The 15300-nt window shown below is 37.6% G+C and overlaps 2 protein-coding genes across 2 annotated transcripts in view; both read right to left on the bottom strand.

Annotated features, from left to right (window-relative positions):
• Positions 1-2993: 2993 nt before the first annotated feature.
• Positions 2994-15300, bottom strand: part of LOC130920651 (sialoadhesin-like) — a 111626-nt gene continuing 99319 nt past the window's right edge. The window contains exons 7-9 of the mRNA XM_057844011.1: positions 7156-7416; positions 3476-3736; positions 2994-3415 (exon numbers count right to left, since the gene is read on the bottom strand). Of these exons, the coding sequence (XP_057699994.1) occupies positions 3171-3415; positions 3476-3736; positions 7156-7416 (767 nt within the window). The 3' untranslated portion in view covers positions 2994-3170. The remainder of the gene's footprint in view (positions 3416-3475; positions 3737-7155; positions 7417-15300) is intronic.
• Positions 8482-14872, bottom strand: LOC130920654 (uncharacterized). The gene is made up of 4 exons (XM_057844017.1): positions 14788-14872; positions 10198-10560; positions 9171-9377; positions 8482-9092 (listed from the first exon to the last, which is right to left on the bottom strand). The coding sequence occupies exons 1-4, from the start codon at positions 14846-14848 to the stop codon at positions 8710-8712; spliced, it is 1014 nt and encodes a 337-aa protein (XP_057700000.1). The 5' UTR covers positions 14849-14872; the 3' UTR covers positions 8482-8709.

The raw sequence follows: 15300 nt of genomic DNA on the forward strand, positions 1-15300 counted from the left end.
AAATCCGTGTCAGCCCTTCTGCATTCGGCAAATGTAATATTAGTTGTAATTTCACCTCATTTTGATTACTCAAGTGGCCGGCGTATCAATCTACACCTCACATCAACACAGGCTGACAGGTGTTAGAATTTTGTCCACGAATGATCAACGAAGTGAATAGAAGAATCATACAATCTTTTAGGTATATCCTTGGGTTTAAATCCCATCCTTCACTTCTTGTCTGCAGCTGGTTTCGATTTAAGGCGTATGGTGAGGAAGAGCCACACTTGCGCTTTGAAGCTTGACGCTGTTCAAAATATTCCACTTCAAACCATATATATAGGCACTTCTAGGAGGTCAAGCAGAGCACAGAAAGTCTCGGAGTCTCATTTGCGGCATGCTGAATCCCATTTTTGGAGATTCCGTGGGTTCTTCTTGTTTGATTTTGCAGTTTTAACTTTGTCAACACACTGCTTACTTTAACCGCAATTCATGTTGTTCTTTCTTAACCAGAATTTTGGAGCAGAAATTTTCCAAGATGGCACCGCCCATGTTTCGCTCAGGAAAGTAATCTATATTGTTATCATATTGGATTTTTTTAAAGCCTGCCTGAGCATCCGAAAAAAGTATTTTGAATATTATTTACTAGTATTTTAAATCTTTAAATTATTTTAAAAAATATATAAATATATATGTATATATATATATTTTTTTTTTTCCCCAACAATTTCATCATTCTTAGGCAAAGGTACAAAAAAATCCTCCCATTTAATACATTAAAACTATTGAGACCATTAGGACACTCAGATTCCCATCATCCGTGTGTAAGCAGCTGAATAGGACAGGTAATAATAATAATAATAATAATTCTTAATCAGTGAAATTCAACCTTAGTTTTACAATTCTGAAAACATGTTTAGCTATTTCAGCACAATTACAATAGCTTATTTTTTAAATGTTAATTTCAAAATCATTCTACGTTAGAAATATTTTAAGCGCAATTAATATTCAACCATGAAGTTTTGTGAATTTGTATTCTCACCTGAGATTTCGAGTGTGTCCTGCCTTTTGGGTTCATCTTTTTCCTAAAAGTAGAAGAAAACAAGAAAATGAAATAGACATTTTCAAGTAATTTTTTTTTTTTTAACTGATTTGTAAAATGCATGTTGTTGTATTTTAAAATACCCAAAATTTTTATCAATTTCAATTATTTTGGGGGTATTTAATATTTTTATCATTTAAATGTTTATTTATATATATATATATATATATATATATATATATATATATATATATATATATATATATATATATATATATATATATATATATTTTAATATCTTCATTTTGAATGGGCATTTTAAACTCTGACAGAAGAGCACTTATGCCCTTTATTTCTTAACTCGGAACCCACAGGCAACAATAAGAATGCAAATATAGTTCATGTAATTAATCAGCCCTGTTGCAAAAATCAGGGCCCGGTGATCAATTTTCATCCGTGTACAAATAATGGAGAAGTAGCAAAAAAAGTTCACAATTAATCTAATTAATCAGCCCTGAGACACAAATTCACTCTGAACTATGAAAGCCCTGCTGCCTCTACTGGCCAAGTCAGAACCACCAGGCAACAGTAGGTTCGCCATTAATTAATGTAATAAATCAGCCCTGAAACGGTTTAAAAAAAAAAAAAATCAAAACTCAAGCTCAGAGTATCGATGCGTATACAGACCGTACCAAGAATATTCCTACCAGATTTTATGCTGGTCCATCCACAAATAAAGAAGAAGTAGCAACTTTGAGTCTGCAATTGATCAGAGGTGGGAGTAACGCGTTACCTGTACTCCGTTACATTTACTAAAGTAACTTTTTGAGAATAATGTGCTTCTAAGAGTAGTTCTACTAAGTTATACTTTTTACTTGAGTAGATTTGTGAAGAAAAAACGCTACTCTTACTCTGCTACTTTGGGCTACACTTTTTGCCAGGGCTGCCAAGAGTAGAGACGTTCCTGCTGTATTACTGGGGTAGCGCTACCCATTTCACCAATGAGACGTCGCAACAATAAACACATGACTCCATTATACCAATCAAACGCAAGCTTCCCGTTCTATCTTCACGCCAGCCTGTTCAATCATGTGGTGTCTTTAAAGCACCGTAAAAAATGAAGTATTTGATATTCAACTCAACATGACTAGAAAGCGCGGATTTCAACCTCCCTCCCGTTTTAAAGCACCGTAAAAAATGAAGTATTTGATATTCAACTCAACATGACTAGAAAGTGCGGATTTCAACCTCCCTCCCGTTTTTTTGTTTGTTTTGTTTTTTTTTTTTTTTTTTGGGGGGGGGGGGGGGGGGGGCACCGATTGACCATGGAAAACCAGAGATACGATCCTTTTAAGTTCAAAATGTTAATTATGAAGGATCTCTTCACTATTCAAACTTGGAACTATTTTCTCCACCAGAGGGCAGTCATGCTCTTTGGATGAATAATGTGTCATTTATTTTTTCTCTCGTCGGAATTCAATGTCAATGTCAGAAATGTTTGTATTTCATTGGCTTAATGTGGTTATATAATAGATTATTGCACAGTGCCATTATAACAACAGTCTATATAGATAACTTTGTGCTCAGAAAAAAAATACCATTGTTTAAAAAAAACAACAACAAAAATATCAGAAGTTACTCACAATGTTAATCATTACTTGAGTATTCTTTTCACCAAATACTTTTTTACTTGTACTTGAGTACATTTTTTGAAAGATTACTTTTACTTGAGTAATATTATTTTGAAGTAACACCACTCTTACTTGAGTAAAACCTTGGCTACTCCTCCCACATCTGCAACTAATTAACAGAATTAATCAACTCTGAGACAAAAATCGAGCTCAGATGATTGATATTCTTGTACATCCCTAAAATGTACCTAATAAATGTCATTGTGGTCTGTCTACTAATAGAGGAGTATCAATTTCAAGTCTACAATTAATAATCTAATTATTCAGCCCAGTCTGAGTGATTGATGAGTATACATGCTTAGAATATAGCTACCAAATTTCATTATTTAACTCTGCCCACGGATAAAAGAGGAGTACTTATAGTTAGAGTCCTCCCAAGAAGAACAAGTAGGAAAAAAAATGTGACCTCCCTCCGGACAGTCTAACAAGACAATATTAGTCTCTGAGTATATACACAGCTACAATATACATACCAAATTATATTCTGATCTGTCCACGAATAAGGGAGGAATAGCGATTTTAGTTAGTATTTTCTCCAAGAAGAACAACAAGAACATAACTAGTGAGTTTTTGAGATTCCCTTCTGGCAGTCTAAAAAAATAAATAAGTGAAAAAATTAACCAAAGCAGCAGGACGGTGACTAAAAGTAGGATCAGCAGGATGCCGGCCATGGCACAACCAACAGCCACTGCTGTCAGTGAACCTGAAAAGGAAACGAAACGTCAAAATGGCCATATTTCATTTTCCTATGTCCATGACATACCAGCCTTTGCCAATAGCAGCACTGTGGCATTCCGGCTTCCTTTGAAGTTTTGGGCCACGCAGTGATACTCGCCCTCATCGTCCTGTTGGAAGTTGATGATGTTGAACATGGCTTCCGTGGACTTGGGAGACTCCTCGTGGTCCTTATACCAAAAGTAGCTGGCGGCGGGGTTAGCATCACTGGTACACGTCAATCTGACCGTATAACCCATGGTGACGTTAGAAGAGGGACTCGCTGAGATGCTTGGTAGCCGAGGAATATCTGTTGGGGAACACTTTTGATTTAATGACATATATATATATATATAGCGAGGAGCCAAAGTATTTGCACGCCTTGTGATTTTGCAAGTTCACCCACTTAGAAAATAGGTAGCGGTCTGAAGTTTCAATCATAGATGCATTTCCACTTATGGAGACAAAATCTATAAAAAATTTTAAAAATCCGGAACTCACATTTTATAATTTTTTGATGATTTATTTGTAATTTACTGGGGTTCCTAAGTATTTATACTCAGCCTAGAACTACTCGGCAGGAGCTGGTCAATAATCTGAATAAAGCTGGATGCAGTTTCAAAGGCTACTTTCAGTAGAAAACTGTGGTGCAATTGTTTAAAATCATGCGTTGCTCAGAAGGTTCCCCAGTCGAAGCCAGTAGATGTGAAGGCCCGTCTGAAGTTTGCAAGGGACAATCTAAATGATGCAGAGGGGTCATGGGAGAAAGTCATTTGGCCAGATGAGACCATAGTACAACTTTTTGCTGCAAACTTTACTCATCTTGTGTAGAGGAAAAAGAAGGATGAATACAATCCCAAGAACACCATCCCCACTGTGAAGTATGGGGATGGAAACCTCATGCGTTGGGGCTGCTTTTCGGCAAAGGGGACAGGACGACTGTACTGTACAAAGCATAGGATGAATGGTGAAATGTATCCTCAGATTTTGAGCCACAACCTCCTTCCCTCAGTCAAAGACTTGAAGATGAGCCGTGGCTGGATCTTCCAACATGACCATGATCCAAGGCATATAGCCCAGCTGACCAAGGAGTGGCTGCGTAAAAAGGATATCAAGGTTCTGGAGTGGCCTAGCCAGTCTCCAGACCTCAATCTAATAGAAAATCTTTGGATGGAGCTGAACATTCGTGTTTCTTTACGACAGCCCCGAAACATGACAGATCTTGAGAGAATTTGTGTCGAGGAATGGGTCAAAATCCCTGTTTACATATGTGAAAACCTGGTGAAGAAAAAGCGTCTGACCTCTGTAATTGCAACAAAGGCTTCTGCACTAAATATTAGCACTGATTTTCTCAGAGGTTCAAATACTTAGGAACCCCAGTAAATTACAAATAAATTATTGAAAAATCATACAATGTGAGTTCGATTTTTTTTTTTTTTTTTTTTTTTTTAGATTATATTTCTAGAAGTGGAAATGCATCTATGATTGAAATTTCTGACACGACCTGTTTTCTAAGTAGGTAAACTTGCAAATTCACAAGGGGTGAAAATACTTCTGCTCCTCACTGTATATAATGTATATATACCGTATTTTTCGGACTATGTCGCAGTTTTTTCCCTTGTGTGGCCGCGGGTGCGATTAGTACTCTGGAGCGACTGATGTGTGTAATTATTAACACATTATTACAGTGTACCTCTATATACAAAGTTAATTCATTCCAGGACCTTGTTTGTAAGTCAAAATGGTCTCATGTCAAGAAGGATTTTCACATACGAATACATTATAATTCCATTAATTCGTTCCACAGCCAGAAAACCTACACAAAATCCTTAATAAATAATGTTGATACGTTTACAAATGGCAATTACACATAGCAAAACAAATGAATTATAAATATAAATCGGAATAACAATATAATAATAATTCCTGTAATAATGTAACAAATCTGGTTCTAATGCTGGGGGGGGGGGGGGGGGGTGTACCTGAACGCACTGCGTGGCTGACGTCACAGTGAGATAGGGGTGTGCGGTAGGCATATTACTTTCACTTTTAATGCCCTGTTGTTTTTGACGTATACTGCGGGGGACAGTAGGCGTGTTGTGAATAAATGATTAAAAACGTTACGAAGCTGGTGACTTCCTTGCCAATGTTACAACAATAATACTTGTCACCTTACTTATAAACTTATAAAGACGAGCAAACGTAGGTCGGAAGAGGACCGTCAGGATCATAGATATTCTACGGCCGTATTCACGGACGAACATACAGCGCTCATATTTTTCTATCATTGCCATCTTTGTTTCAATGGTAAGCGTCTCCTTTTTCCTTTTTCACCACCTGCACTAACTTTCTTGGAACCCATGTTGATTTCTCTCACAAGAAAAACCGGCGTGTGTCTGTCCTGCAGCCAGGAAAACAAAGAAACTGCGGCGCTGTCATAAATCGTGGTATTTCGAACAGGTCGTTGGATGTAGAAACAAATGGCGAGTCAAATTTTACGTCGGATGTCGAAAAGATCGTGTGTCGAAGCGATCTCATGTCAAGGTACCACTGTACATCATTTCATTTGTTATTTTCACACTAAACCGTAAGAGGGTGCTATAGGGCTGTGTGTAAACATTGGCGGTAACATACAACCAAATAAAAATTACTGAGAAGGGTTGAACAAATAGCACCGAAAAGAAAATCATATTATTCAGATTACAAGCTGCAAATAGTGAAATATGCATCTGAAAACGGTAATTGAGCAGTAGAAAGAAAGTGGAGTTAGCTAGGTACTGAGTGACTGGCGAAAACGGTGGCTGCGCTGACTGAAATGAAGTGAGTCTAATCGTGGGCTACAAGCTAGGTGGCCACAGCTAGAGGAACGAGTTTGCACATGGGTGCTTGAACAATGTGCTGCCTGGAGAGGCTTGTCAACAGTGCAGTCGCGTCTCCGCGCAAAGGTATACCGTACACTTATTCAGCCTATTGTTCTCTATTCTATTTTTATTTTAAATTGCCTTTCAAGATGACGTATCTGCTCTTGGTGTTGTATTTTATTGAATAAATTTCCCTCAAAAATATGACTTATATTCCAGTGCAACTTAAATGTTTTTTTCTCTCTTCATTGGGCATTTTTTTGGCAGTTGCGACGTATATTCTTATACCTTTTTTTGATGTCACTTATCCCCATGCACATACAAATCACACTTATAATCTTGAGTATAGATGCGTGCAATGATGCTTATTAATGATATCTGCATATGACATCAGCTGTGATTGGATAAAATAATAGCAGCAATATGCACGGCCACTTCCTGGACATATGGGCACTTATTTATAGTTACGTTACGTGTCTTTTTAATCTGTTAAACAGAATTCTTTATATTCGGATACACATCATGTTGTCTCTCCTTTTAAACATTTTAACAAAAACCACAAGTGGAAAGACATAAAATCTATACATTTTCGAATTTCTATTTTACAGTATTATTTTATCAATTCAAATTTTTTAACATTTGAGTTTAGGTGGCTCTGTGGCTGTCTACTGAGGATGTGACATAGCCTCATAGTGCTTGTAACGGTGTGGATTTTAAATGAATCAGCATTTTAATGACATTTTAAGAACAACAAATTAAAAATTAAAATATTTTTTTCTCTCAGGTTTGGACATTCACTTCACCAGTTTAGCCCTCCATACTGGTTTTGGTACTGTAGCTTACCCTTCATAGCTATTGTGGTACTCACATTGGATGTCTAGGACCACCTGTGAAGAGATGACGTTTCCATATTTATTGTGGGCCTTGCAGTAATAGCTTCCAGCATCTTCAGCGCTTATGGAGTTAAAAACGAAGGGATTTCTTTCTGAACCCTGAAGCATAGTTTGGTCCTTGTACCAGGTGTAGCTAGCAGTTGGGTTAGCATCACTGCTGCAGGTAAGATTCACTGGCTGTCCCTCCTCGGTGACATTTGATGGACTCACCAGCAAATTAGAGAACCTTGGAGCATCTGAAGAACACAATATTGGTGTCATCGGAGAGTTGTTCATTGGAGTCTCAAACATGTTTGTTTAACCTCAATTGATCGCAGGAGATATGTTGTTTCGACTATAGTAGTTGTCAAAGGGCGTGCAAATTCAAATTCAGACTTGCATGCACACTGTAAAAACCCATTAGGAAGAACAAAAGCCAAAGATTTTACAATTAACTATGGGGACACTAAAGTGGACTCACATTTCACATCAATTACGACGGATTGCGACATCGTCTCCCCCAGATCATTCTCCACAGCACAAAAATACTCGGCTGAATCCGAAGACTGGATGAAGATGAAGACCAGCTTTTCTCCATAACTGATGACCTCACAGTCTGACGCTCTGCATTTCTTGTACCAGCAGTGTCTCGATGATGTTGGAGTGTCAGCTATGCAGGTCAGAGTCAGTAGATCACCCTCCACGATCTCACTTTTATTACTCAAGAACACCCTGGGGGCTTCCAGAGCATCTGAAAGAGACGGGTAGAAGATATGGTTGAATGTCAGTCAGTAGAGCGTCACCCTACTCCAAGGTTCCCCCAAATTTTTTTGTTTTGTTTTACTACATAATAAATATATTATTTATTATAACAAAATGCAATTTTTACATATAGATGAATAATTATGTTATTATGTTTTCTTTGATTATTAGATCTAAATTAACCAACTATTTTTAAAAAATGATAATTTTACATTGTTATATATAAGTTCAATGAAAACAAATGATAAAACAACATATTTTACTGACCAATTGTAGGGACAAAACTTGATTTGATATGCACATTAAATGCAACAATTAAAGAACAATGCATTGAACAAGAACTCACACAATGGAGGAGACACACTTAATGGATAATTTTCAACAGCACAGGTGATGTATTCTCCTGGACGTAAATAAATATTCTCTTCTTTTGTCCAAGTTGCACAGCCAAGATTTTTGTGTCTATTCCGCATCCAGCACCAAGACAAAGTAGCCTTAGGACTGCAGCTCAAGTGACAGGACAGCGAAGCTAACGTGTAAGAATCTTGCTTTTTGGCCTTGATCACCTGCACCTGTGCAGCTAGAGAGAGGTACAGCAAACAGGTAAGTCCAAGAAATTCACGCCCTGCATTTTTAAAATCTGGATGTCAATTTGCTCATTCTAAAACATTCCGATTTGTTTCCTCATACAATCACAAAATGAAGAATGCCAATGTTTGATGATGTCTCAGGCTCACAGGTTTATTATTGGTGGGAAAACAAAAACTGAATCGTTGCTTTCATGTGCCCTATTCAATTTTTGATGTCAAACCCCATAGATTTTCATGCAGTGTTTCACCGTTACCTGTGACTGTCAATGTTGTCCCACGTAAATCGCTTCCCCATGCTGAGAATTTGAAACGATACTCTGCAGAATCACTGTCTGTCACATCTTTTATTCGTAGAGCTGATCGTTCACCAGACTTATCATAAGTCAAAAACCGGTGGTCCAACTGTAGTGCCCAACGCTCTGAGGTAATATTCCAAGTGTTGCCATTGTCTGGGCGGAACCAAGATTTTTCCAGTACCGCCTTGTGGTTGCTGTAAGTGCAAGTAATGTCCACGATAGAGCCTTTGAGGGCGCAGATAGTCTTGTACTTATAAAGCACCTTGTCACATGAGGTGTCCCAACCTGAAGGATGAAACGAGCACTTTAGCATAAGCATTTGTGAAGAACTGCAAACTTGTGCGGCAGGAGTCAACAACTCACACACTGGAGGAGACAAATGCTGTTCGTGTCCTCTTAAAGCACAGGAGTAGCTGCGGTAATCTACTGGTGAAATGGTCTTTTTGGAGTTCAAGTTTGGTCTTTGTTTTCCATTCTCATACCAAATGTACGAAGAAGAGTCCAAATCACACTCACTGTGACAACTCAGACTCGGATTTCTGTCCCGCCAAGACTTTTTTATACTGAGATCTGAAATTGTGTGGGACACATATTGATGTAGTAACAAAGCACATTTATTGCAATGTAAAATTGTCATTGCCCATTTCCACCAAGGTGAAGATGCTTTGCTTCAATTTTTAGCTTTTTTGTCTGTGTGTCTTTGTTTTATTTTAAACAATTGACGATCTGATTGTCAAAATGGATCTACCCATTCTTTGTAGACTTCTACTTATCCACATGAGGCCAAGGGTGTCCTTGTGCCTAACCCAACTGACTTTGGGCCCAAGGTAAGGTCCACCCTGAACTAGTCGCCAGCCAATCACAGTGCATATGTATACCTCATGCACAGAACATTTAATTACCATGTTAGTGAAATTTTGGAGGAAACCACCATTCTGCCACAATTGTATTTTGTTAAGATCAATTTTAAAATACATGTTTTGTGTAAGACGACATGATTCTTTTTTTTTTTTTTTTTTTTTTTTTAAAGAAAAAGAGTATGGTTAAAAAAGAAACATATTACTGATATAGTACAAAATTTGTTGGATTGTACATTTTTTTATTAAAAATCTCAAACTTATGCTAAAGTCGAATTTATAATGTATCGTTTAATTTTAATGTTATTTTTTTTTCATTCATTGATTTATTTTTTTTTCCCAAAATTTGATTTATTATTCTGTATTAAGTCTTATTTCCCAATTGCATTTTATTCATGTTAAATGTATCTCTTTAAAAAAATAAATAAATAAAACTTTTGTGTATAAGTTATGGATAAAACAACAATAAATTTTGATGGAAGCTTCAAAACTTTCGTTCTTGGTGTAAAGCTTCTTTTAAAAAGCATCAATACCAGTGACTTCCAGAGTGACTCCAGACGTGACAGTGTATTGTCCTCCGGTCGCGTTCGTTATGAATCTGAACTTGTATTTTCCCTCGTCGCTCTTTCTCAGCTCTCTCATTGACAAAGTGCACCAGTTGCTTTGACAGTTCAGGTCTAGACGATCAGTGTACTGAGCGTCCATCATCAGATCTTCAGGTTGATCGTCTTCACCTTTGATGAACCACAGTGCCTTTTCGACCTTTATGATGTGGCCGTCGTGCGTTTGTGGGTACCAGAAGGAGCAGTTGAGGATCACGGTGGTTCCTGTCAGACCGCAGATGGTCTTCTGAGTGTATTTCCCTCCCCATTCACTCGGCTCCCAACTCTGGGACACTGAAACACATTTCCAACATTAAATGCATATTTGCTCATATTTGGATTGTTTTAGATGTTTTTTTTTCACATGCATACTTTCATATGTAAAGAAGAACCATTTCTTTTTTTGTTGTACATCAATGTAATGGTCACTTTAGTTTTTTTTTTTTTTTTTAATATGACTTAAATCTGAAGAATTTTGTCAGATGTTTTTTCAATAAACCCTTTGTTCACTCAATTAACTCATTACTTGCCAATGATGGCACAAGATGTTTTGAAAAATGTTATTTGTTATTAATCGTGCTGTTTTTTTTTTTTCATCTTTAAAGTTATTGGTGGCCATAACCACAGTGTATCTCTGTTTTCATTCATTGTAAGTTTGTTTTTATTATTTATTAATTTACATATTTTTTGTCCCTCCAAAAATTATATTGAGAAATATATGTGGACATCACATTTTCCCTAACCCATGTTAATAATGTGTGTACGCTCTTTTTCACAGGGAAGTATAGTCCAAATGTATCAAGAGTGAAATGAATCGACTTTGATCATTTTTGTAATCGCCGCCGGGCGGACGTCAACAACGCAATCCATTAGCACAGGGGCAGGCATACTTGTATCTGTGCTATCAGGCTGTTTCAGTGGACAGATATACGCAAATCACGACTGACAAAATCTTGATAAATCCTTTTTTTTTAAAGTTTCGTGAGCTCCGGGACACTCGAAAATTGACTCATACCTCACCTTGCTGAGCTAAATGGTAACTCAGTATACGTTTTTGTGGAAATGTACTTCACAAACAACAACAACAAAAACGATTCACCGAAACTAGTGAAATTCTTTACAGGGCTATTATAATGCCCCCTACTCCTTAAAATAGGAAAAGTCACTGTTTTATAGCGCAACAATGAAAAATAAAGGCATTGGTGCTTGGGACTATAGTTACTATGCTTGCCGCTTTTCACTTCCTGACAGCGTCTACATCAGGCTATGTGGCTCCTCCCATTTTGATTTTGATGAGGACCGCTCTTCATACTGGGCTGACATTAGTGTGAAAAGGCCTTTAAAGTGCGTAGGACAGGATTAAAAAAAAAGTCTTAAATAGCATTATTATGTGAATTACAATCATATTTTGAGACGATTCGACTATATTCAACAATTTGGCAAAGCGCAGAGGACTTTAATCCACCGTCTAGCCGTGCCTACCATTATATGGCTCTAGCGTCCCCAACAGGTTGATGACGTCAGCAGGAGAATGGTCTCATCTGATTTAGTATGCAGCCCATTGAGGGGGAATTATTCATAACGAGGAAAATGTGACGAAAAGAGCCACAAAATGTTTCAGTCTCTCTACTCCAATATTTTTAAAGGATATTCTTTTGATCGAAGTATTTTTCCCAATTGCTACATAAATGGTATGACATGACAAATAACAGTTTTGTGCTGAATGGAATATGAAATCATAAGAATGCATTTATTCAGTACGACGGGCGGCCGTGGCGCAGTTGGTAGCTAGGACCGAAGGGTCAGTGGTTCGATTCCCGGCTACGACTGCCCACTGTCGAAGTGCCCCTGGGCAAAGCACTGAACCCTGATTTGCCTCCAATGGGTTGACAGCGCCTTGCATGGCAGCAGCCCCATTGGTGTGCGAATGTGTGTGTGAATGGGTAAATGTGTGCTAATGTAAAGAGCTTTGGGCATGGTAACCATGCAGATAAATGCGCTATATAAGTACAGTCCATTTACCATTTACGACATGGCAAAATTACTCCATAATGGTCAAAACTGTCAACTTCACCTTTACCGTCGCACCTCCCGAACGCTACTTTATGCCACTAGAGTTAGTCAGGCTTTTGTCATTCCCCCGCTTCGGAGAATGTAATCAAACCAAGAGGCGTGACAGCTAGCGAACATACTAACAGGAACCGAGTAACGTCTCAAAGTCTTATTTTCGCTTTCGAAGCGAAAAAGCACACAAAACTAGCCCGGGTAATGTCACACTGCGACGGAGTTGTCGATTGTCATCGCCGATCGGCAACCCACCCGGCGGAGAGCACGTTACAGCTCGTTCCCCTGCTACTACGGACAGGAGAGCTCAACGGGGAAGCAGCTGGAGAGTATAGCCGGACAAACCGGCCGACGTCGGAGGAACGCGTAGCTGCCGCATAATCAACACAAATATAATGAAAAATAATGCTTTACTACACGGCGACGACGTAAACAAAGAGCGGCGTGCAGTTGTTGTGCAGCTAACATGACAGACAGAATGTGTCTTGGGAGAGCTTTTCTCCATGCCCATCCATGATGAAACGCAAGTAAATAGTCTTTTATTTGAAAAAAGTTTGTAGTGTTTTCTTTGTAATCGCTGTATTCGCGCCCATTTTTAACACAAAGTTGCAATTTCTGATGGGGTTGAAAATTTGACAGAACATCGGGCACATGAAGAGGGCAATAAACCGAGTATAGTGCTCTACCGGTGGGGGTATTTGCGACAAGCCGCCGGTCGTCGGCCGAGTGGACAAGAAGCATGTCAGCCACAAAATGCAAGCCAACTACGTATTAAAATGATCCCAGTGTTCGACATAATACAAAATACGATGTTTACTCACTTCCTCGTAAGTCCAATGGTCCCACAGTAGTAGGGCAGGGCTTGTTTTGGCAAATAGTCACCGGTGAATGGAAACCTTTTGAAGCCCCAAAAAGGCTCACACGCCTCTCCCTGTTCCAGCAACATTTTTCTGCAGCCGTTTGGCTGGCGTGATGCGAAAAATAAACGAATGAATCTGCAAAATCAGCTGAATCCATAGTCCTTCTCATGCAACAGTACGGCTGAATAGTATAGAGGACTCTTTCTACCGTACACGTCACAGCGCCCTCTTTCTCAACTCGAGACTGGAGCAGGAAGTCACTCATTTTCATGGCGAGGGATTCAAAAATTGAATATATAAAACGATCGTTCCAAACACATCCGAGCGGTCCAATTCATTCAGGAGCATAAAACACCCCGTCAAAATATGAAATAAACATGCTTTTTGGTGTCATAAGCACTTTAAAGTGGGCACTTAGACACCCACCCACTCTCAAAAATATTAAAAAAAAAAAAAAATATATATATATATATATATATATATATATATATATATATATATATATATATATATATGTATATAATGATTTTACCATCCTACCCTGATTTTACCATCCTACCCTGATATTGCCTCACAAAGCCACCTAAAACAATATGTATATTTTTTACTGTGTCTTTATTAATAATCACACCCAATTCCATTTGTTTGTTAATCTTATACATTAGTAGAAGAAAAAGGAAAAAAAAGTTCTGAGAAACCTCAAAACCTCTTCACGGAAATGTATATGAGGTTTTCCTCTTACCCTTTCACTGATATTAGTCACACTTTGAACAAGGTGAATAAGAACTGATATGAGTCTGACAAATGCCTTTAACTTTAGCTCCACACATAAATATTTGCAGAATGTTCGTCTGTGAGTTTTTATCTTCAGAACACTGACATGATATGATGGCAATTATATCTGATTGTTATGAATATTAAGAAGTAATGCGAATGTTGTGTAAATAGCTTAATGTAAGACTATGTTTGTTTTGAACAAAAACTAACCTGGTCAAAGCAGCAGGTCAAAGTCAAGTTTAATATGTCATATACTGTATCTGTTGACAAATGTGTTTTAATCGAGATGCGACACAGATTACAGTTTTTTGTTAACAAAATTAATTTGAGACTCCTCACAGGCCACTCGCTGAGATTCTTTTACAGTGATGCTTTTGGCAGATGTTATTTGTGGAGAAAATGTGTAAAATAGGCATGGAAACAAAAACCTTGGTAGAGGTGTCACACATGCTCTCTCAATTTATCTTTTAATGATTAGAATCATGAAGAGGATGTTTGCTTTGATAGGATTTTAAGAAGACTGAATAAAACAAAAATATATACGTACTAGTATATATATTATCAAAAAAAAAAAAAAAAAAAAAAAAAAAAAGACAAAGCATTAAACAGGAAACTACTGAATGTGAATTTGTGCATCACTTTAAAGTTTGTCAATTTGTCAGTATTTTTGCCATCCCTGGAGGAATTAAACTCAATTTTTAAACACTAAGGCAACATGATTGTTTTGTTGATGAGGTAGGCAGCAGCAATAACATGTAAACAATCAGCATTTGAATAGATAGTTAAGCCACAAATCTGCAGAAATGTAGGCGAGTCCTACCTTGAAAACCAAAGAGTAAGATGACAAATATGACAAAATCCCTCTGTGCAGTCCAGCTCATTCTGTATTTGCTTATTTTGACCTTTACATATACCCCTTATGGCTGTAACAGTCTCAAGGTTGAGGAAATAAAAAAGCATAAGCTGGCCCTCTTCCTGTTGTTTACATTTACAAGTGTGAGGAAAAAAAACCCAGCAGAAATAAGATAAAATAAAATAAAAAACTACTTCTCATTTCTACTCTCTTCACACTCTTTTACACAGACTGTCAACATTTCTTTTTTTTTTTAACTTGTTTTAAACCAAAATGCTCTTTTGGAAAGATGTTGAAAACTATAGCTACTATGAAATTTGAATGCAATGTAAAAATGAAAAGTAAGAGTTCATTGGAAATGGTATGTTTTATCAAAGTAAAACATCACGTCCAGTCTACTTGAGCCCAGCCCTTTTTTCTGTACTGTATATGGCAGTACAGTTTTGTATTACTATTTTGCTTTCTGGCAAGCTCTTTGAG

This window comes from Corythoichthys intestinalis, chromosome 8 (assembly GCF_030265065.1).
Source record: "Corythoichthys intestinalis isolate RoL2023-P3 chromosome 8, ASM3026506v1, whole genome shotgun sequence".
NCBI classification, from domain to species: domain Eukaryota; kingdom Metazoa; phylum Chordata; class Actinopteri; order Syngnathiformes; family Syngnathidae; genus Corythoichthys; species Corythoichthys intestinalis.

Coding starts and splice junctions, on each gene's coding strand:
- LOC130920654 (XM_057844017.1), bottom strand. CDS start 14,848: ATGAGCTGGACTGCACAGAGGGATTTTGTCATATTTGTCATCTTACTC. Junction 9,378..10,197: donor AGTCACTCTGGAAGTCACTG/GTATTGATGCTT, acceptor ACACAATTTCAG/ATCTCAGTATAAAAAAGTCT. Junction 9,093..9,170: donor GCATTTGTCTCCTCCAGTGT/GTGAGTTGTTGA, acceptor TTCATCCTTCAG/GTTGGGACACCTCATGTGAC.